Raw genomic sequence first — 25,000 nt, forward strand, 5'->3', positions numbered from 1 at the left:
AGTGACTCTAGTGTATTTAATCTTCAATAAACACAGCTCATTAATTCCATTCACTCCCACCTAAAAACGGGTGCGCGACTGCGCGCACGTGGGCGGAGCCAGTAATAGCGGCGGTAGTCATGGCGACGGAGAGTGACAGTCGCGCTAGCCAATCACTTGTTTCGTCCCGGTAGGAATTAATGAGCTGTGTTTTTTTAAGATTAAATACACTAGTGTCACTCAATCTTTATACTCTCTTTTTCAAAGTACTTGCATTTTAATTATGTATTGGTATATAAAGACAGTTTAAGCCTAGTTGAAAAAAAGTTCTTTAGACAATTCTTACCTACCCAACCTTTAATGAGTCAAAAGCAGCGATGCAGTTCATGATGATTTGCATGCATTACTATGGAAGCTAATTCTGAATTGTATGCACATGTCCCGCCCCTCCCGCTGGAAAGCCAATCATCTGCTTTTAACAGTCAAGCCGGGAAACATTTAAGCCTATCGTCTGGTTCCACTGACGCATGCGCACAGTTGAGGTTTTGCGACAGCAACAGATATACAATGACAATAGTAAGCAAGCTAACGTACCGGGAGTTTAACGCTAATGGTTAAAATATTTAAGACGTTACCTTTTATTCTCATTTGGGAAGGCGAAAAAGGATCGCCCACTCTGTTATTGCACCCATAGAAGGCACATAAACATGGCATATAACTTTAGAAATGTACAAATCTCTGTCTTGATGCTAACGTTATTTTTGTCCGCCAAAATACGTTACTGTTTGAAAAGGCGGCAGATTTGATATGCAGTGTATGTGCGTTGTGTAAATATAGTTGGTAACGTTATATATATAAATTGTCTCTGGTTATATGCTGACTGTATCCCTAACTTCAATAAGCACAGCATTTCTTCAAGAGGTTTTTAAAAAATAATTTTATTTTACAGAACACACAACGTTATACAATGAGATTACAAAAAAAATCTGTTCATATCAGGGGTAGACAAAGCAAAGAAAAAGTGAGACAAGAATAATAATTCAAAATATTGTACTGTACACTGATAAAACAAATGACATTGAGCATGTAAGTGCTTGGCATAACACCGGCATTCTGGATAGAGACGTAAATGAAGTTGGTGTCGTGAACCCTTGCGCATGCGTAGTAAAAGTATAACCTGTGGGGAAAAAGGCGTTTTAAACCTTATTTTGGGGCAAAGTCATCAAACTTTTACAGCAATTTTTATCATATTTTACTGCTGTTTATATACATGCAGTTTTTATGTCCCGGTGACCAGTGAAAGTGCAGTTCTGACTCTCTACCCATTCATTTAGATAGGAGCCGGGTCTTGTTAGTCCGAAATAGCTGCCCGGAGGCGTTGCCAAGATGGCGGCCCAGTAGCACGACTTGCCTGAAAGGACTTTGGTAATAATCTTATATACTGTCTAATGGCGCTTTTCCACTGCATGGCACGGCTCGGTTCGACTCGGCGCAGAATGGTTCGGCTCGCTTCGCTTTTCCACTGCGTGGTACGACTCGACTCGGCACGGTTCGGTTCGCTTTAGCTCGGTTGCTTTTCCACTGCAGTTAGTACCGCTTCAAAGTGGGTGGGACTGATCGTTAATAGTTGTAGGTCCGGTGGTAGCCGTGTGCGGATAAGAGCTGTGCTACTTCCGCTCCTCGGCAACCAACGAGAGGAACGTCTGCACCTCGTCCACTGACCACGATTCAGCCATTTCTTGTGTGATTTTTTTTTACTTTTTTTGTCAAGTAAATACTCTAAAAACAGGTGCTACCGTGTTGGCTGTTGTCTGGCTATTTAAATCTAGCGGGTTTAGTGTCTCGTGTAACAAATACAATGACGCTGAAGTGACGATTCTGTCTGACCAATCAGTGATCTGCAGTGTTTTCACGTCACATTATAGTATCGGTACGGTACACTTGGAACCTCAACAGAGGTGGTACCATTTAAAGCGAGCCGTACCGTACCGTACCGTACCGTACCATGCAGTGGAAAAGCGCCAAAGCGTGCCGTGCCGTACCGAATCGTACTGTACAATGCAGTGGAAATGCTACGGCACCCATGCTACGGCGGCAGCAGTTCCTGGATTATTACGCAGGAATGAGAGAATAGTTCCTAGTCATATTGGTCTAGAAAATCGCAACTTAGTACACGTTGTAACTACAGAAGACTCAAGTTTTAAATAGGAAAAATATTGAAACTCTTTGGACACTTTTTTTGAGAGAGATGCTAACGGTCTAATCAGATTCAATGGCTGCGTCCCAGTTCGTATACTATCCGTCCTAAATAGTATTCAAAAGTAGAATTAGTACGTCCCAAATCGTAGTATGTTGAAATAAGTGTTCCAAAGATACCCGGATGGTCTACTATTTCCGGTCAGAATCCGAAGTGCAGATCGATGCGCACGCTAACGGCTAATATTGCCCACAACCCATCGCGCGTTGGGCGAGGATTCGGTTAGAACTACAAACACGAGTGAAAAGTGATCAAAAAACTACAGACATGGAGGACGCGCGAGTCCGGCGGTTATGTAGAGAGGTTTAGATAAAGGGGTTTGACTCTTGAGTGATTAATTATCAGTATCTAACCTGACGAAAATGTATTTATTCAATGTTGTCCACATTATATTGCATCTGCAGCAGCATTGTGAACTTTGGTAAAGACACGTTTAGCCATTAACTTTTAAATGCATCATTATATTCAAATTTCAAACACACGAGGAGAGTCTTCGCATGACAGACTGGCAGATGAACGTGCGACTACATCTCTCCGAAACGGTAGAAAATTTAATTCGATTGAATGGAGGATTTTAACTGTGACGAGATGATTGACAGGATGCACGCGACAGGTCTGTCAGTTAAAGATGACGAAGTAGTGTGTCCCAAAGCTTGTCTAGTCTTCTGCTACACACTCAAAAGTACACAAAGAGTACATACTTTTAGGTCGTAGTATAAGTAGGCGAATTGGGACCCAGCCAATGATCTATGCTAAGCTATGCTAAAAGTGCAACCGCCAGACCCGGAGATCGGCTGAATGGATTCGGAAATGGTAAAACTGTTTAGTGGAGCTGGATTTTTAGTCAGTTTTATATAATTGTAGTTGAAATTACTTAAATTTAAGGCAGCCACTGAAACTCATTTTAAATGGGTTGGAATTAAACCCATTCATTTTTGTATAAAGGTTTTGCATCTAAATTGTAAATAATCTTACGTGACTGTGGTTGTAGTGATAGGTCCAGTAAATACAGCGCTATACTCATAAATGTGAGAAATAATTTAATAATTTGTTGGCATGTTCTGTTAATGTTAAAGTAAAGGAATAAAACGTTTAAGGGAACCATTTCAGGAGGAATCAAATTGTCATTGATAAAAAAAAAAAGTTCATTGTATTCATAAAATAACTATTAAAACTGAAAACTTCAGACAAAAAAAAATCTTAAAGACTTTTAATTTTTCCACTTAAGTCCACTTTTAATGTTAAGCTTTGCACTTACTATCTTTTAGAGTTGAGAACTAAACGTTACGCATGTTTGAAAGTACTTTAATTTTGTTTTGTAAACATTTGAAACTTCATGATATGAACCCTTTTAACGCATCTCAAAGGAAAGAGGTTTTATGCAATGCTGAATTTTTTATCTGAATGTATTGAGAGCATGAAAAAAAGACAAAAATGTTGAGAAAATAAATTTAGCCTGTTTACTTCCTTTACCAGTTTTCATCTGTCATTCTGCTTCATTCCTGACAGTCGGGTAAAAATAGCGGTTTCATCATTTCCCGTGAGAATAAAAGCACACACACACACACACACACACACACACACACACACACACCTCATCAAACGCGGGTCTCATTTCTCTGAACTGAATCTCCGTCAGTTTCTGTATTTCCACTTTGACTCGCCATTTCTTCTGTTCTCTTTTTAGTTATTTTTGTTTTCTTGATTTTTATCTATTTTAGTTTATGCTTTAATTTTTTTTTCTCGTTGATTCAGATTCTGTCATGCTCTTGATGTCAGGGATGGTTATTCATAAATCACACACTGCAGAATTCACCTTTCACTTCTTACTTGCACTAAATGTTTCAAAGTTTGCAACACTCAAACTAAAGCCTGTAAACACCATATCTCACTTCTGCTCTTTCTGTCTTATTCTGAGTCTCATGCTCACCATCCACAAATACAGGAACAACTGAAATATTATTACAATTTAAAAGAACCATTTTCTATGTGAATATATAGTAAAGTGTAATTTATTCCTGTGATCAAAGCTGATGTTCAGCATCATTACTCCAGTCTTCAGTGTCACATGATCCTTCAGAAATCTGTGTAATATGATGATCTGATGCTCAAGACACATTTATGATTATTATCAATGTTGAAAGGTTTGTGGAAACTGTGATACATTTTATTGTTCAGGATTCTATGATGAATAGAAAGAACCGCATTGATTTGAAATAGAATCTTTTGTAACATTATAAACGTCTTTTCTGTCATTTTGATCAAACTAATGCATAAATAAAAGGATTCATTTATTAACTGTTTACTTCAGTGGATGCATGCTTAATTTTAGTTTGTTCAGATTTCGCTGTGATAGAGAGAGAGAGAGAGATCATCACAGAACCATTTCAGAGCAAATAAAAAGATGAAAACAGAAAATCAGAGGTGGTTTGTGAAGTATTTTAGTATAGAGGAAGTTTTTAGTATTAAAAAGAGAGAAGACGGTGAATTAAAGGTACACTATGCAAGAATTGTACCTTAATATAACAGCTTCAAAGTCATTTCGATGGTAAACGAACTCGTAAGGCGAATCATCCCTATAGCAAAGCTCTGGAAAAACCAGCAATGCAAGTTTGAGAGGTGGCGACATAGAAATCATATAATAAAGGCTAGATGTCTCGTCCGCGCTGCTGGCCAATGGAGGTCGACGTCCGCACACGGCGGCCATCTTGTCACAGTCAGCTCGCTCACTCGTAACATTGTGTTTTAATGGTGCATGTACTTTTTAAATAACCGTAACTTGCTCAATTTTCTACCGATTTTCAAACGGGTTGGTTTGTTATAAACATCAGAGATGTAGTTATGAAACTGCATACTTATGAATAATTATAATATTATATATTTCAACATGTTCAAGCATCCAGAATTATAGCCACGTTAATAAACCAAACCGTTTGTAAATCCGTCAAGATTTCAGCGAGATAAGAGGATTTGTGTTCGGGCAGATCACTCACCTTACATCAGGAACCACAGAGCCCGCCAGAAAGCTTCCCTGTGACAAGATGGCCGCCGGTGATGACGTTCGAGACTCCGCCTTAAGACATCTAGCCTTATATGGATATCTATGGGTGGCGACCCCGACAAATCTCGCGAGAATCACGACTTGCTTTACGGCACGACGTCATACATAAACAATCTATGAAACAGACACTAGCACACATTTCAGACGTGAATCATGGCAGAGTCGATGAAGAAAACGTGGTCGGAAGAGTCGAGGAAAAGAAAACGAGAAACTGACCGCGTGAGGAACCGGACGAGTCTCTCTCGGTCAGGTTTTCACCCGTTGGCGAGAGCTAAAAAGCAGCAGTGGATGCAACAGCGATGCTGACCTGGAGTTCTTGTTGATGGACTGATAGACATCTTCGGAGGCTATCTGTGCCTGTTCATTGTCCGACGTGAGGATAGATAGACAGATGAAGTTATTACAGAGGCCGGACAGACTCACGGAGGTGTTTGGCATCTCACAACTTGCACTTCGAACTCGTGTAACTGTCTGTCACACATTCTACCGTCCACAGCGTTACTTGATAAACAAAAATAGGATAAGAATGAGCATAAAACTGAAATAACCCGGCGCCGCATACATGCGGTGTTTGAGGCGCACATACAATACAGACCGCCGACAGTTCAACAGGGCGCACGCAGCTCTTAAAGGGGCCACGCCTTATTTCCACTCGCTACAGCTTCCATCTGAACAGGTACCGGTGTACAGGGGGAGGGGGTCAGGCCGTGAGTGCAGAGACGGCTCTGCGGGAGTGGTGTTTACGACAGTACAAGTACTCCACAGAGACTCTAGGGGTCGCTGTTTGACAAAAACGGAATTACTACATAGTGTGCCTTTAAATGAGATCGGATCTAAGACAGACACTATGATGTTAATGGACGATAATTATTATAAGGATAATTCTTGAAGTCAAACTTAACAGAGAATTAAACATAAGCTGCTGTGAAACTTGTAAATAGTTTAATTTAAACCTGTTCAGGTATTATTATTATTGTAATAGCCTTGTCGTATCGAGTTGAGTGTATATTTTACGCATGCTGGTCTGTTATTGTGAATATAATCACATCTACTGTGTGTAAAAACAACATGAACTATAATTGTTTAACTCAAGTGACTCTTGATTCTGATGATGCATATGTGTTTGTAAAAGTGATAAAATGATTTTTGGGTAGTTTTTTGATTATTATTATATCAAGCATGCATTTTTGGACAGTTAATAGCAATATTTTGGCATTTAAATATAGTCTTTATAAATCAACTACCCTTTTATTTGAAAGGATTTGGGCTAGAAGAGACAGAGTCCAACATATTTCCTTATTGTACGGTCACTTCATTCAGTTTTATGAGCAGGTCTGTGATGTTCATCAGAGATCACAAACCTCAAATAATCCTGCGCTTCTTGTTTTGAATAAATATAATCTTCTGGAGGATAAACAGTTCATCTGGCTGTATATGATCTAATGTGATGTTATTTTATGCGCGTGGGTGTGTGTTTCTTTCATCCAAGCGTCCCTTTCTGAAAGGATATTGAGCTTCTATTTCCAACTTTTAGACCGGAGTGAAATATAATGGATGCTAAATGATTCCCCCTGTATTTTGCTTCAACTTCAAAATGAACGCAACGAGGATCTCATCGTTTAAAAATAACAGTTGCACTATTTTATACAGTCAATGATTGATCAGCTTTTCAATGTTGTACTTAAACTGAAGCTCTTTATCAGCATTTATCCACCAAAATTGGAGGCCAAAAATGCAGGCTTGGATTTTTTTTAAATCTTTAAACATAAATGAAAAATTAACTAAACAATAAAGATGTTTGGTCACCCTCAATGTTAGATGTGCTATGTCCTAGGCTGCTTCTGAAATCACATACTTCAAACAGTGTGTGACAAAAGAAGCATGTGTGAATTCACAATAATCATAAAAGTGGAGGCAAAAATTGCCCAATGACCTTCTTCTTCCAGAGAGATTCTGAAGTGTGCATGCGATGGACACTGATATCCCATGAGGCCACGGGAGAGGAAACACACTTTTCACATTTCCGGGTTTCTCAGAAGCGGAAGTCGTCATAGTTAGGTAAACTTCTATAACGACGAAGGAGCGACTACATTAAATATATATAGTTTTGTGTTCCAATTTGCTCAAATAGCAAAAGAAAAACTCCACAATATTTTCACAACTTTTAAAAAGAGTGAAAAAAGCAGCATTAACTAGTTTCTTGTAATTTGATGCAAAGTTAATATACACGTGAAACTGGGATGATTAGAATATGGTGCAAAAGTTCATTTATTTCAGTAATTCAACTTAAAAGGTGAAACTAATATATTATATAGACTCATTACATGCAAAGTGAGATATTTCAAGCCTTTATTTGTTATAATTTTGATGATTATGAAAACATTTTCACAATATTCTAATTTGAATTTGGGGTTTTCATAAGCTGTAAGCCATCAATCATCAAAATTATAACGGAAAGGCTTGAAATATCTCACTTTGCATGTAATGAGTCTATATAATATATTAGTTTCACCTTTTAAGTTGAATTACTGAAATAAATTAACCTTTGCATGATATTATATTTTTTCCAGTTTCACCTGTAATGCAAAAGTATTGTGTTATTATTATAGTGTTGTCAATATATAGTAAATAAATAAATATAAGTGTGCTTGTGAAGCAGTGAGATGGCCTCCTCTAGCGGCTGGATGAATTTACTGCACTTAAAAACCTGGCGTGTATCCTGCGGTGTGTGTGAAGTTACTGAGCGGATTTCACTTCAGAATGGAAGTCTGATTTGGTGTGAGTACATGTTCATTTTATTTTTATTTTTTATTTTTGTCATGTCTCCGGGTGTTACGGAACAGGGACCCGGAGACAGAAGAGCAGGTGAAAGAGTTTAGCAGCAGTGGACAGACAAACAGGTGAATATGGCAACACAAGTAGAGGAGAACACAGGACATGGACACTGGAGAGGATCGCTGGGGATGAACACTGGTAAAGACACGGCAGGTATGGGTCCACACGAGACTGGACGATGAGGGAACACAAGGTGAGTGGTTTTTGGCGAAGTATATAATGAGGGAGATCGCTGAAAGGTGCAGGTGATTGTGAAGGAGGTGCAAGTGTGGGAGGATGCTGGGAAATGTAGTGAAGTAGGCTGGTGACCGTGACACCGGGAACTTCTAGCAATTTATTTGGGAATTCATCCTTCTTTTCAACCCCCTTCCTCTAGTTGAAAAGGAAAAAAAAAAATGTTTGGTAGGCTAGCCTTATTCATGAGTTCCCTCCCTCAAGTCAAGATCACGATCCGTCCTGATAGTCTCCTATTATTGTAATCTCCGTCCATAGTCACCTAACAAAAGGAAATTACTTTTTGGTGGGAAAACAAAAGCACATATAGCCTGTAAATGTTGTATGAATTGAAGATACAAAGTTCAAACGGTCGTACAGAGCAGGAAAGATCAGATACATTTGTTTTGCGGATGTTACACATGGAAAGATGTTTTAACATTTAATCCTTAAAACGTACTAGTATCTATTTGCATGCTACCAGTTGGGTACAACGGGGCTAAAAGCGCATTTGACTGTATTCTCTTTTAAAGCAAAATTCGGCTCTGCACTTTTCTCAAAGGTGAATTTATGCTCCTTTTCACAAGATGTAATAATAATCAGTGTCCAGAATGTGTCTGTGAAGTTTCAGCTCGAAATAGCTCACATACAATTTATTATATGTTGTAAATGCCCATTTTTGAGTGGAAGGAAAAACGTGCTTTTTCGTGCATGTATCTTTAAATGCAAATGAGCTGCTCTCCCCACCCACTACCCAGAAGAGGGCGGAGCCTGAACAGCTCGTGCCTCGGATACTCTGACAGAAACTAAATCATCTGTTTGGTTCTGATTTATCATCTTGATCGTGGTCACGCTCACATGACATTGCACTTCTTAATCATCATGAAAGTTTATTATCTGCATGTGTTTTAAAGCAATATCAGTCTAAACTTCTGAGCGCACACATCCTTGCTGTCAGACGGGAGGTCCTGTGAGTATTAAACCAAGTTATATTTCACGTGTTATTGTGTTGCTGTCAAATACACAACAAGGTTATGTTAAAAAAACACAAACTTCACATAATCGGCTATGTCTGTGAACGTACGGCAAATAAAGAAATTCCATGTGTATATTAGATCTGTGTACTAAAGTGACAGCAGTGTAATATACCGTCCTGCTGTATATGCTGTTAATATTAATCAAAAAACAAATGAAAAACTCACTGCTCTTGACTGAATAACTTTAGCAGCTAAAGAATACAGTTCTTACGTGAATGCTGCTGTTAAATGCTCAGGCGAGGAGATAAACATGGCGGACTGTGTGCAGCTCACGGAGGGGCGGAGTCTATGCTAATAGGGCGGAGTCTAAGCATCTGTGACATCACACTGCTAGAATATGCAAATGGCTTGTTCTGAGAAACTGCTTATGATTTATGGGGATTAAAAAAAAGGGGAGGGTGGGTTTATACCATTATTGGGTGGTTGTGTACACACACTGCTAACACACATTTATGTTCAAACACTATGCGTGTGAAATTTGGCTGATCCTTGACGTGATCGTGGACAGCAACGCAAAGTTGATCTAATTTCATTTTTTTTAATGTTGTAGATTGTTGTTGTAGATAAAATATCATATTTACTGTTACTACTGTATATCCATACTAAATTATTATTGGATCTCCTTCAATGCTTTCAGAATCTACTTTTAAAAAAGTATATACTTTGCTAAAGAGATTTTTTTTTATAAAGTATTAACTATTAAAAACATTATTTTAGCTAAAGTATTTGTACAGTGTGTCTGTGGGGTAAAAAGCCCTCCTCGCCACCTCGTACATTTATAAGATTTTTTAAACAAGCAAACCACTTTTATGATTTATTTTCACACAAAATCTGTTGTTCCGTCAATGGTCAATACAAAAAAAAAAAAAAAACATTCTTAAAGTCTCCCTGTAGTCACTCATTTTATCCCTTAAAACTCATCTTTGATCACCAAAATGACATATTTAAGCGTTTTTTCCTTGAAAAAAATTCGTCATGCCTTAAAATATCTTGAATGTAACTCGACACCCTTGCCTCATTTAGTATACGCGGTTCTATGAATATGCAAATGAGCCCCGCCTCCACTCACTTACTCACTCAGAGATCCACTGGTTGACGATCACACGTTGATCTGATTGGTTACAAGGTAGTTTGTGACGTCAGAAACACCAGCGATTTCAAACCGTGTGTTTGAGACTGTCTTTGGTTCACTGCAGTTTTAAGCAGAAAATACTCAGCAATGCTGTCCACTTATGAACTTACACATGGTTTGTCTTATTAAAGCGTATTAAAAACACCACATAGACACATAAACAACATTAAAAGCTGGATTTTCACCACAGGTGTGCCTTTAGCCTTGCTGTACCCTATGTTTTAGACACCAGGATAGCATACAGTCTTAAAGTGAGGAAGTAACTGTTGATTTCAGAAGTACAGTAAATATCCTCCTCAGACACTAGAGGACGCTGTGTCTGTTTACATTCTCATAAAAACCTGGCAGATGAACTCAGTCCAGGCAAAGCCATGAATTATGAAAGTGCAGTCGTTGATTAGTGATTAGTTTTATGTTGATTATTCCTCAAAGGACTGTTTTATTGTCTGGACATGTTAAAGCGTAACTTTCTGAATGTGATTGTGAACGGATGGATATATTACTTGGCTGTATATCAACATTTCAGTGTTTTCATCTCACACTGTTTCTGTAACTCACAACCTGTATTGTGCTGTTAAATTGAGTCAGTTCACTAACTTTATTGCCATAAATCATCATACAATGTCCACTCTGAATGATTTCAAGGGAGAGTGGCATTCAAATGACTATTTTATTGCAAACTCATTCCTGATTACATGCAGATGGAATTTGTCATGTTCTTTTTAAACAAATAACTGAGTAAATGTTAAATAAAATGAGAATTATAAAGTTATATAATGCCATAATTTTGCCCAGCATGCTCTAGTTAAGCACTAAGCAAGGCATTATGGACATAACTTTATATAACTTTCATTATTAGAGATTTTCCTGGCTTTAAAAGGCCTGATATTACAGTATTATTACATTAATATGATGTATATGTTTTACAAACTGAAAAAAGACATCTTCCAATCATCATAATATATATTGTGTGTGTGTGTGTGTGTGTGTGTATATATAAAAAAAATTTTATTAGCTTTGAACATTAAATATTTTAAGCCTATATCATTTTGTTTTTAAATTTCATTTTAATTTTATTCTTTATGATTTTACTATAGGCCTACTTCTATTTCCTTTTTTACATTTTTTTTAACTCTTATAAAACTATGAAAATAAAAAAGGTAATGAATTGACTTTTTTCCCTGAATTGAATTGAATTGAGTTTATCTCACACTTCTGGGGGAAATAAATGTCAGAACTGCGAGTTATAATTCATAATTACCAGATATAAACTCATAATTCTGATTTCATTGCGAGAAAGAAAGTTTGAAGTAAAAAGTCGCAATAAGTCGTGACTAAAAAACAAGCTTCCTTATAAAAGAGCTGTTTGGGTTTTCCCTTATTTTATTTTGTAGTTTTCATGGCTCCTGTTTGTCATGTGATTCCCTTATCCGTTATGTGATAGGCTCATGTGTAACATTTTTATTGGTTGATTATGTTCAGGTATGTCTTGTTAAGTCATTAGTCCTTGTGTATATATAGCCTGTGTGTTCCCGTGTTCTCTGTTACCGCTGTTGGTGAGTTCATGTTTAGTTCATTGTTTATTGTGTTTAGTTCATGTTGGGATGTAAATAAACTGCACATGTGTTCAGTTCAACAAACGTGTTTATAGGCTTAATAAATATGTCAACAACAAAAGGGCAAGACAACGAGACATCAGAAAATGTATAGCTTTTTTGCATCTTATTATGACAGTCACAATTTTTTTTTAAACATGACTTTTATTTTTTATTTGAATATTTATGTCACACCTTTTACGGTTAAAATTATAATATTTTTCAGAAAGTGATAAAAAAAATGATAAACACTTTACAATAGGCTAGTTGGGCAAAAAATCTACAGCAACTATTATTCTTAAAGTTAGTTGATAAAAATGCAATTATTTCTTGTTTAGGCCTATTCATGTTTGTTCACTCAACTTTTTGTTTACTAAATGTGTTAGCATTAAGATTATGCTGTATAAGTATTGATGATTTTAACTGTAGTTGACAAATGAAACCATATTGTAATGTTACCATAATTTTTTTGCTGTTGTTTTAGTATATATGTTAATGTTCTGTAATTTACTATACATTGTAAAAAAAATATTTTTTTAGTATATAGCCTTACAAGAAAATACTATGTCAGTCTTGCTACTTCAAAATTTCACGTTTAATGTTATTTCCCATTATCTTTGTAATTAATAGTGAACTGTAGCCTACTCTATAGAGTTTTTTTCCAGTGTATTTATCATTTTAAGCAACATGACTGATAATGTTCCTCTTTATTCTAAAGTGGAATCGTCAGAACGGAAAATCTGATTTTGTCATGCTGAAATTTCCATGGCAAATAGAGCTGCTCACACACACACACACACGCGCGCGCGCGCACGAGCAACAGTCGCGCGGTGGAGGATGCGCACAACATGAGCAACAGCCAACACAGCTCATGCACAGCAGAACACGGTGCATTCTGACTCGCTTCGTGTCGGGTATGTGATCTACAAACACTTTATTTGCTCAGCCTCTCGGTCGAGGCCGGTTAGATGGTATTTTTGCGTCCTTTTTTTCTGGATCAAACCTCCGGTTTATCGTCTCGGTTCGGCGGAGACGCTTCACATCACAGGTGACTGATTCCTCTCCTCATTTCTGCCTCCATTCTGAGGTGAAACCTGAAATTAAATATTACCAATTCGAATGCATGTACGATGTTGTGGTCAGGATGAGCCAATATAAAACGCTCGTGTGTCCAGCTTATTCCTAGAGATCAGTGAGCGCGCATATTCCCCTTTTTTACATCTAGTAATGATGAATCCTCGCGTTGACTGGACCTGCGTGAAGCGCTTTTAGTGAAGAAAATCGTCCCATCGGATCCAGTGTGATGCACTGATGAGTTTCTGATCGAACCGAATCAAGAGCAGACGCGGATCCGGAGCTCATATGGAGAAGAACGAGATCATATGCTCGTAAATGAAGATGAATCATGAGCAGAACCGGCTCTTCTACACGTCTGCATGGACCTCAGGCAGATGTTCGGCTAGATCTGGGTTACAGTAGAGCAGATTTGAGGCCACACATATGCGCTTATTTCCCATAGATTCGGGTTCGGGTTGCGCGCACACCATCACGCGCGGCGCCGTGAGGAACAGATGAAGGGTTTATTCGGGATTTATGAGGAGTTTATCATGCAGTTATTGATCACTGGAACAGGATCTTTCATTAGGGGTTATTAAAGGGATGTTAGGGGGAGAGGGATATCTCTCTCATGTTCACATGCGTATGTCTGGCATGATTTCCTACAGCATGTGGCATCAGAAGATGCGATTCACAGACATTACTGCCTACTGATGGCAAAATTCAGTTGTTTTAAAACATTTGAACTGCTACATAAAATAAGATGAGCGTATAGCTAATATCTAAATGTATTTAAATCAAATGTAAAAATCTCTGCCATGCATGTAAATATGTATTTCACGGCTCCATAATGCATCCGAGACATTCCAGTTCAACAGTAAAACAAATGACTTATTGTAAAACTGGAATTTTTGAATGTTTCAAATAAAACTGAATCATTTTACATGAAAGCAATAACAAATTTTGTATTTAAGTCGTGTAACTGCAAAATAAAAAAACGCCAAAAAGTCTTATGAAAAAAGAAAAAAGGTCATCAATGTTTCTGCTTGCATTAGCTTTATTAATGCATTGATTAAAGAGCTAAGCAGCCAATGATCAAGTAATTATAATGTTTTAGTTAATTATATTTCTATTTATTATGGAAGCTTGTGACCGCCATGAAACAAAACGTTTTAAAATATAATTGTGACTTTTATCTCGCTGTTCTGAGCCCCCCCCCCTCCCCCTCACAATTGCGAGATATTAAAAATCAGAATTGTGAGATTAAAGGTCGCAATTACCTTTATTTTTTATTTTGTGGCGGAAACAAGCTTCCGTACTTTAATGGGACCAGTGCTGGGTATAACTGGATTATGTAATCAGATTCCAAAAATTAAGTACTTGTAATTAGATTATATTACATTTAATAAATGTTGGTAATCAATCACTCTAAAAAATGCAGGGTTGTTTTAACCCAATTTTGGGTCAAATATGGACAAACCCAAACGTTGCATCAAAAATGCAATTAAAAAATTGAACCCAACGGCTGGGTTTGTCCATATTTGACCCAAAATTGGGTTGAAACAACCCAGCATTACAGCAAAGTGTACAGTTACTTTTCTATTGATTACACGTTATTCTCACAATGGCATAGATTATTCATAATTGATACTTTATTTGAATTTTCCTTTCTAAAAAAGCCTACTGCTTATATACGTTCAGAAGCTCTTCCAGGAGGAGCAATATATCCAAGTGAATATATTTTCTTTTTCTTTGTATTTTTATATCAATAAGGTACAAGATTGTCAAAACAATGTGATAAACAATCTAAAAAGTATGAGAATGCATCCCCTAAAATGATTAAACTAGATTGCATTACTAACCATTTTTATCATGTGATCTGGAATCAACTGACTACAGTTTGTAAGAAATCTCCCCAGCACTGAGTGTGTGTGACCTTCTATTCAATGGGTTTTTGTCTGATTTTCTCTCTCTCCTGTGTTTCATTAGATACGCAATTCAACTTCAGACTCAAGAATATAGAAGCAGAAACTGTCTGACCGGCGTTTTCTCCGTCAACCGGAGAAATCTAGACCAGAAAACTGGACTTCAGGATTACAAGATTTCCGGGACTCCTTCAAAACGAGATGTAATATCTCAGATCATCTGTTCTGGATTACTCACTGTGGAGAGCATGATTACTTCCAGAGCTGGAATACTAGAGACTAATCTAGTTTATGTGTGCAAACTCGATTACATGGGCGAATCCCTCATGTGAACGGAGCCTGATTCGTTCTTCTTCTGCAGGACGTGCGTTGACTGGTGACTCGTGTTGTTTATGTGGTCGTTCTTTCAGCAGAAACGAAGAATTCGGAATGTTCACAGTCTAAGAACATTCTTTTGGAACGTTATCCCCTGCATATCTTGTCACAAATTCCGCTGTGTCCGCTGTCGGTGTGGATCGGGTCCCATGGCTCGACCCGGCTCCGGGGTCCTGGTGTCGCTGGGAGGGGGGTACTCGTCTCAGAGCATGGCACGGGTGGTGGTCTGGGAATGGATGAACGAACACGGCCGCTGGAGGCCGTACAGCGCCGCCGTTTGTCATCACATCGAGAACGTCCTGAAGGGAGACGCTCGCGGGACCGTCATACTGGGACAGGTGGAGCCGCAGCTCGCGCCGTACGTCATTGACCTGCAGTCCATGCATCAGTTCAGACAGGACACAGGTGAGTCCCGGATACACACGGCGGGAAAGTCATGCGCTTTATTTGGATGTTTAACCATGAAAGGTGCTTTTGATGTGTGGGGACTTTAGTCCGTGTTTAGGCAAGTCCAAATCCACTTTACATGCACTGCAAAAAGCCTTTTTCTTAAAATTGATCAAATTTATAGTGTTAGTTCACCCAAAAATTTACATTTTCACATCATTTACTCCCCTTCAAGCCATCCTAGGTGTGTATGACTATCTTCTTTCAGCCGAACACAATCAGAGTTATATAAAAAAAATGTCCTGGCTCTTTCCAAGCTTTATAATGGGAGTGAATGGTGCCTGAGTTTTTGAAGCCCAGAAAAGCGCATCCATCCATCATAAAAGTGCCACATGAATCAAATCAGGCCTTCTGACGCCATGCGTGTGTGTAAGAAAAATATCCATATTTATAACTTATCTATAACTTATAATCTATAACCTATAATCACTGGCTTCCAGTAACAGCCATTCGCGAGTCTAGTTCCGGCGGAAGAGTGACCTCTGACCCGACGCATGACGATTGACCTCTGACCCGACGCATGACGAGTGACATCTGACCCCACGCATGATGAGTGACCCCTGACCCCACGCATGATGATTGACCTCTGACCCCATGCATGACGAGTGACCTCTGACCCGACGATTGACCTCTGACCCGACGCATGACGAGTGACATCTGACCCCACGCATGATGAGTGACCTCTGACCCCACGCATGATGATTGACCTCTGACCCCATGCATGACGAGTGACCTCTGACCCGACGCATGACGATTGACATCTGACCCCACGCATGATGAGTGACCCCTGACCCGACGCATGATGATTGACCTCTGACCCCATGCATGACGAGTGACCTATGACCCGTTGCATGACCAGTGACCTCTGACCCCATGCATGACGAGTGACCTATGACCCATCACATGATGAGTGACCTCTGACCTCACGCATGACCACTGACCTCTGACCTGATGCATGATGTAGAAAACTCAGAAGAGAGTCGACACCTCTCGTGGTTCAATCAACAAACTCAAGCTCCTCCCACATTTCTCTTTAAAAATTTGCGTTTTAGACTGCGCTTCTGCATACGCCAATACATCATGCGTCGGGTCAGAGGTCATGCATTGGGTCAGAGGTCACTGCTGGTCATGCGTCGGTTCATAGGTCACTGCTGGTCAGGCGTCGGGTCATAGGTCACTCGTCATGCGTCGGGTCATTGGTCACTCGTCATACGTCGGGTCAGAGGTCACTCGTCATACGTCGGGTCATTGGTCACTCGTCATGCGTCGGGTCAGAGGTCACTGCTGGTCAGGCGTCGGGTCATAGGTCACTCGTCATGCGTCGGGTCATTGGTCACTCGTCATACGTCGGGTCATTGGTCACTCGTCATACGTCGGGTCATTGGTCACTCGTCATGCGTCGGGTCAGAGGTCACTCGTCATGCGTCGGGTCAGAGGTCACTCGCCATATGATGGGTCATAGGTCACTCGTCATGCGTCGGGTCAGAGGTCACTCGCCATGTGATGGGTCATAGGTCACTCGTCATGCGTAGGGTCAGAGGTCATGCGTAGGGTCAGAGGTCACTCGCCATGTGATGGGTCATAGGTCACTCGTCATGCGTCGGGTCAGAGATCACTCGTCATGCATGGGGTCATGCGTCGGGTCAGAGGTCACTCGCCATGTGAGGGATCAGAGGTCACTCGTCATGTGTCGGGTCAGAGGTCACTCATCATGTGTTAGGTCAGAGGTCATTCTTCCGCCGGAACTAGACTCGTGCACTGCTGTTACCGGAAGCCAGTGATTCTAGCATAAAAATGTGGATATTTGTCTTGGCTTCAGAAGGCCTTTATTAACCCCTGTCGTATGATCACTTTAATGATGGATGGATGCGCTTTTATGAGCTTCACAAACTAAGGTACCATTCAGTCCCACTATAAAGCATGGAATATATTGGAAAATATTTTATAATATAACTCCGATTGAGTTTGGCTGAAAGAAGAATGTCATATACACCTAGGATGACTTGAGGGTGAGTAAATAATGGGATCATTTACATTTTTGGGTGAACTATCCCTTTAAGTGAGTTTGTGCTTAAAACATCTGTCAGTGTTGTCAGAAAAATAATCTTGTATTCCCGGCTTTGAATGAAATGTATTTTTCTGACCCCATTTGCAGATATTTTTTCTAGTTTAAATCACAAACTCACTTATTTTTGACAGTTTACATTTTAAACGAGACGTAACCATTTAGCTTATGAAGTAAATGTGTCTTGATTTAAGAATGTTTCGATACTCAAAAATACTTGGTAGGATTTTTTTTTTTTTTTTTTTTTTTTTTTTTTTTTACAGTGCATGTGAATATGAATTGAAAGTGAATCTGTGGACTAAATGACTAGTTGTCTAACCACTTACTAAAGTTCCCACACATCAAAAGCACACCTTTCAAGGTTAAACGTTCAGAAAAAAAGCGTCAGAGACGTCATGTGCTACTAGTGTTCATTTGAAGTCAACTAGAGATGAACAAAGACAGCTTCAGGGTTTATGACTACTTGGAAAATCTGTGCGGTTCCAACCAAGAGCTGATATTCTCTGAAGACCATCTCTACACACACACACACACACACACACACACACACAGATCGGCGCGTCCCCAGGGCGCTCTGTTCGCATGATGCCATTGCCTCGGGCTGCTGTTTTCCCTCATGAGAGAACATGACCTAAAGTAGAACAGTTCAGGGTTAAATTAGGACACATGGGACGCTCTGTGGAAAACAGAGCTGTGTGTTATTTTGGTGCATGTTTGTGTTCATTACGGCACATCTTTTAAAGATGAAGTGTGTCATTTCCGTGGAAATAACATCACCAGATAGAGTAGTAAATATTCCCACAGATTTTTATGGTCATATAAACAGACCTGTTTTACTTTGTTTGCCTAAATTGATCGTTTTGTGGTGAAGAATTCATCCATGCAAGTCAATCCACACAAAAACATTTTTTGGCTTCGTAATCTTTAATCAAAATCTGAAAATTCTCTCACACACATCATGTGACATTCTTTGAATCATCTATATTTTACTAAAGATCAATGGAAGATAAAATCCTGCCATAACCGGTGTCTGCTTAACACCCGTAACCACGCCCCTCCAACTGACAGTAGACCGGCTGAATGAAACGCCTACTTTTCTAGATCCAATCAGGTGCTAGTTGGAAAAAGAAAAAGCCACGCCCACTATTTTTCCTCATTTAGTATTTCGTTTCTCTCGGAAATACGTCACAACACTGAGATAAAGTCGGTTGCAACTTCCGGTTCACGCAGATTTTTAAGTCAATGTTTCTGTATCAATCTCTGAACATTAATCTGATGAGGAAGTGCTTTAACGTCACGTTAGATGCGGGTGTCTCTTTCTTCTTGGCTTCTTATCTAGTTAAATGAAGCTTAGCTAAGTTTTGCTGGAGAAACGGCACCAATAACCAGCATTTAAAGTCAATACTGATTGGCTGCAGAAAGGTTGTTTAACTGGAAGAAGTTCATCTGTGAAAGTAAAATGATAAAGTGCCGCAGTCTCTTCTGGATATTTCCTGCTAATCCGCAAAACCAGAATAAACCTAAAATGAGAAATCAACGTCTCTCATTGTATGACCTCTGCTTCACCAACTTCCAGATGTGCTCTCTCTCTCTCTCTCTCTCTCTCTCTCTCTCTCTCTCTCTCTCTCTCTCTCTCTCTCTCTCTCTCTCTCTCTCTCTCTCTCTCTCTCTCTGGCGCTCACATTCTAAACATGCATAAAGTTTTCTGTTATTGTGTTAAGCTAGTAGTCAATTTAATGGGCATTATCTAAAAACATTAAGTCTAAGGTACTTTGTCATTTAAAAGTGTGTTTGCTGAAATATGGTTATTATTGGGAACAAAATCTTTCCCAGAAGTGAGGTAAATCCAATTAAATCCAAGTCTTCATTTGAAAAATGATTAATAAATTAAGCAAATGTTTTATTTATTTTTAAGGAAGCAGTTTTCTTAGTGTTTTCTGACTGGTTACCAAGATTTTGCTATACAGTTGCTATGGTGCTTTGGATAGTTGCCAGGGCGTTGCTATGTGATTTCTAAAGTGGTTTTAAGCATGTTTTATGCAGTCGCTACAGTTTTCTAAATGGTTTTTAGCATGTTGATATGCAATATCCAGTGTGTTCTGACTGGTTAACAGGTGTTGCTATACAGTTGCTATGGTGCTTTGTATGGTTTCCAGGGCATTACTATGTAATTTCTAAGGTGGCTTTTAGCATGCTTATGCAGTTGCTACGGTTTTCTAAATGATTTTACCATGTTGCTATGCAGTTGCTAGGGTTTTCTTATTTGTTGCCAGGGTGTTGCTACGCAGTTGCTAAGGTGCTTTGGATGGATGCCAAGGCACTACTATGTGGTTTTAAGCATGTTTTTATATAGTTTCTAGGGTTTTACCTTCTTTTACATTTTTTATATTAGGGGTAGAGGGTGGGGGGTAGATTTGGTTGTACTTGTAATTTTTATTATTATAGCAATGAGCAAATAATAAGTCAAATCAGGTCTCTTAGACTAGATGGGTTTGACTGAATTTTGATCAGAAAGCTGAGGTCAGATCATTCAAAATGAAATAAGAAAACTTTAAAGATGAGACATTTAGTTTTAGGGCTGTAAACGATTAATCGCAATTAATCAAATCCAAAATAAAAGTTTGTGTTTACATAATATTTGTGTTTGTATTGTGTATACTTTTGTATACCGGTATATAAATTCACACACATGCATGTATATATTTAAGAAAAATGTGTTATTTATATATAAAATAAAAAAATATATATATGCAGTATATAAATGCAAATACTTCTCAAATATATACATGCATGTTTGTGTATTTATATATACAAAATAATTATACACAATACACACACATATATTATGTAAAACACAAACTTTTATTTTGGATTCGATTAATCGCGATTAATCGTTTACAGCCTTACAAACTTACATGTGTGTAAAATTTTGGACCACTTAACATGAGAAGTGTAATATTCTGAATTGGATGTATGCATGCTTATTTTAGGTTGTCCTGGTTCTTCCAGATGGAGCTCTCTTAATAGATTTAGTGTTCTGAGATGTGTGTGTGTGTGTGTGTGTGTAGTGGTGGTGTCCCTCCCTCACTGCTTGGATCTGTCATTTAGTTTGAGGTTTCCTCGTGTGCAGTAAGTATGCAGTATGGTACTGTGTCTAATAAACAGCAGCTGGTCACTGAGGTCACACTGACATCGCTCAGCCCTGCAGAACTCCTTCTTCCTTCAGCCTTGTGGGATTCATGCGGAAAATAGTTTGATGTGAGCGCTGCTCATCTTAGGATGTCCGGGTGATGGGTTGCCAGGGCGTCACTGTGTGGTTGCTTTGGTTTTTGTCAGTTTTTGTCATGTCTTCATGCAGTTGCTCGGGTTTTCTAAATGTTTTTTATAGAGCTGTGAAACAATTAGTCGTGATTAATCGCATCCAAAATAAAAGTTTGTGTTAACATAATATATATGTGTGTGTATGTGTATAATTATTTTGTATATATAAATAAACACACATGTATGTACAGTGGGGAGAACAAGTATTTGATACATAGATATAGTTGCTAGGGTTTTCTAAATGTTTGCAGAACTGTAGCTAGTGTGTTCTGGCTGGTTGCCAAGGCATTGTTATGTGCATCTATAGTGGTGTTGTTAAGCACGTTTTTGTGCAGTTGCTAGAGTTTTCTAAAATGTTTTAGCATGTGTGTTCTGACTGGTTGCCAGGGTGTTGCTATTCAATTGCTATGGTACTGTGGGTGGTTACCAGGGCTTTACTATGCATTTTCTAAGGAGGTTTTAAGCATGTTTTTATTCAGTGGCCAGACTTTTAAAAATAGTTTTTAGCGTGATACAATATCAAGCGTGTTCTTATTGGTTGCCAGAGTGATGCTACGTAGTTGCTATGGCGCTGTGGATGGTTACCAAGGCGTTGCTATGAGATTTCTAAGGGGGTTTTAAGCATGTTTTATGCAATTGCTAGGGTTTTCTAAATTATTTTAACATGTTGCAAGTGCAACCTGCTATGCAGTAGCTAGGGTGTTGTTATTGGTTGCCAGTGTGTTGCTTTGCAGGTGCTGTAGAAGGTTTGCCAAGGCGTTGCTATGTGGTTTCTAATGTGGTTTTTGGAATGTTTTTATGCAATTTGAATTTGTTCTTTATTTATCATTGTTATAAATAACAACGAAATAACAATGTTGCTAGGGTTTTCTTATCTTTTTTTAACACTTTGTTATGCAGTTGCTAGGGGGTTCTGATTGGTTGCCAGGGTGTTGCTACGTAGTTGCTATGGTGCTTTGCATGGTTTCCAAGGCGTTGCTAGGGGTTTCTAATGTGTTCTGGGTTCCTTCTATGTGCATCTGTGGATTTTTTTCACCTGTTTTATGGTCCGTAAAGGTAAAAATGGTGGAGAAAAAAAAAGCACTCTCCTCAACAACACACAGGATTTGAGGAATCATTGGTGTCTGGAGCACAAGCGCTGTAGGATGACGCACACACTTAGCTTGATCACTTACTGTTAGAGGTTTCATCACATCTCTAATAAGGAAAGACTGGTGAGCGTCTGGTGTGTGTGTGTGTGTGATGAACGGCCGTGCAGATGTGATTGTGTGTGTGTTTGAATGGGTTTGATCTCTGGCCAGACTCAATCGGTCTGTTTGTCTCAGGAGAGAGTCTGTGGTTTTCTGCAGCGCTGTAGGTGTCTTCTCTTACATGTTTCTTTTGCAAAGTGACACTGCTATGATTTGTTTTGCTCAATGGACTGGACGGAGATATACAGTGTTGTATTCAAGGGTGTTATAAATCTCATCAGCCAATCAGTATTAAAAAATTTTTTAAAGCAGGCATTTAAAACCTAACTACCAGTTGTGCTGCCTATAACACAAACAGCACAGCATGGTGATAACAATGCCAAAGTCATGGGTCCGGTCCCCAGGGAATGCATGAGTTGGATAGTGTACAGCTTGAATGCAATGCAAGTTGTTTTGGATAAATGTATCTGCCAAATGCATATATGTGAATGTGAACTTTTCAGAATGTCACCCACTAAGCCGTAAACATTGTTGCTCTGATTATAATAATGCATATGTTATATAATGCATATTTTTTGTCAAAGATGACTTTCATTATTTTCTGTTGTTCACGCATCTCTCTGTACCTGTACTTTATTTTAGTGACTGTGGTTTTGCTATAGGAGGTTGCATTATTATAAATAGTAGTAGTATGTATGTATGTATTTATTTATGCATTATTTTTTAAAATAATTTTCCTTTTAATTTTAAATCAGTGTCTGTCTGGTGTACATGTTTATTATTTTAATATCCATCCATCCATCCATCCATCCATCCATCCATCCATCCATCCATCCATCCATCCATCCATCCATCCATCCATCCATCCATCCATCCATCCATCCATCCATCCATCCATCCATCCATCCGTCCGTCCGTCCATCCGTCCGTCCATCCGTCCGTCCATCCGTCCGTCCATCCGTCCGTCCATCCGTCCGTCCATCCGTCCGTCCATCCGTCCATCCACCCGTCCATCCATCCATCCATCCGTCCATCCATTGGCAACCCGTTTCTGACATTTTGCCCCGTATTATTCACACACACACACACACACACACACACACACACACACACACACACACACACACACACACACACACGCGCACGCGCGCGCATATATATATTTATATAAGAATTCAAAATATTAACAAGGTGTATTGTTAAGCAATCTACGGAGACTCTAAAGGGACATGGTGAAGGAAAAAATCTATGAGATGGAGAAAAATTATTTGCCAATGCTTTTACATTCTCTCGCAAAACGTTTCCCTTCCCCCGAGAAACCTTGTGTTTGTGCTAAAAAAAAAAGTTTCTTGTCCGAACAAAAAAGTTATTGTCCAAATTCAAAGTGTCTCTGGGGGGATGCTAAACATTTGCGAGAGAACATTGGGATTTTTCCTCCATCTAATTCCCCCACCACCACCATGTCCCTTTAGGGCCTCTGTAGGAATCAGTTTTCTTGCTTCTAAAACTTCTCTGCTGGAGAACGAGTTTGTATGTAAACTGCAACGGGCGTCACACAGCTGTCATTTGCATATATTTTTCGAAGGACACGCCCACAGTCGCTGGTTCTCAAGTCCCCAGTAAACATTACACATTGACCCTGACGAACACTACTGTCAAAGAAATACTCTTATTATATGCGGCGTCCCAATTCTACGTATGTACTCTTTTTGTGAAGAAAAAGTATATACTTTTGAGAGTGTAGCAGAAGAGTAGGCAAGCTTTGGGACACACTACTTCGTCATCTTTAACGGACAGATCTGTCGCGTGCATCGTGTCAGTAAACTGCCCTGTCAATCATCTCATCACAGTTAAAATCCACCATTCAATCTAATTTAATTTCCTATCGTTTCGGAGAGAGATTTAGTCGCACGTTCATCTGCGAGTCGCGGGTCTGTCATGCGGGGACTCTCCTCGTGTGTTTCCAATTTGAATATAATGATACATTTAAAAGTTAATGGCTGAACATATCTTTACAAAAGTTCACAATGCTGCTGCAGATGCAATATAATGTGGACAACATTGAATAAATACATTTTCGTCAGGTTAGATACTGATAATTAATCACTCAAGAGTCAAACCCCTTTATCTAAACCTCTCTACATAACCGCCGGACTCGCGCGTCCTCCATGTCTGTAGTTTTTTAACACTTTTCACACGTGTTTGTAGTTCTAACCGAATCCTCGTCTAACGCGCGATGGGTTGTGGGCAATATCAGCCGTTAGCGTGCTCATCGATCTGCACTTCAAAACCTAACCGGAAATAGTAGACCATCCGGGTATCTTAGAAACACTCATTTCAACATACTACGATCTGGGACGTACTAATTCTATTTTCGATTACTATTTAGGACGGATAGTATACGAATTAGGACGCACCAATAGTCAGCGCCAAGCTAATATACAGTGTGACTAATTGTTTGTGTCTTAAATTCAAACAGAACAGCCTGTGGTCTCACTGATTGGCCAGCCAC

At 39.1% G+C, this 25,000-nt stretch overlaps 1 protein-coding gene across 3 annotated transcripts in view; it reads left to right on the top strand.

The window, feature by feature from the left end:
• Nucleotides 1–7,962: 7,962 nt before the first annotated feature.
• Nucleotides 7,963–25,000, top strand: part of dtx1 (deltex 1, E3 ubiquitin ligase) — a 50,020-nt gene continuing 32,982 nt past the window's right edge. Inside the window, exons 1-2 of one of the 3 annotated variants that reach the window (XM_079636825.1) lie at nt 7,963–8,075; nt 15,155–15,870. In XM_079636825.1, the coding sequence (XP_079492951.1) occupies nt 15,483–15,870 (388 nt within the window). In that variant the 5' untranslated portion in view covers nt 7,963–8,075; nt 15,155–15,482. Of the gene's footprint in view, nt 8,076–12,901; nt 13,158–15,154; nt 15,871–25,000 lie in introns of those variants that run through there. The other 2 variants (XM_079636823.1, XM_079636824.1) reach the window with 2 other exon arrangements.

The sequence above is a fragment of the Phoxinus phoxinus genome (assembly GCF_949152265.1).
Source record: "Phoxinus phoxinus genome assembly, chromosome: 15".
Taxonomy (NCBI): Eukaryota; Metazoa; Chordata; class Actinopteri; order Cypriniformes; family Leuciscidae; genus Phoxinus; species Phoxinus phoxinus.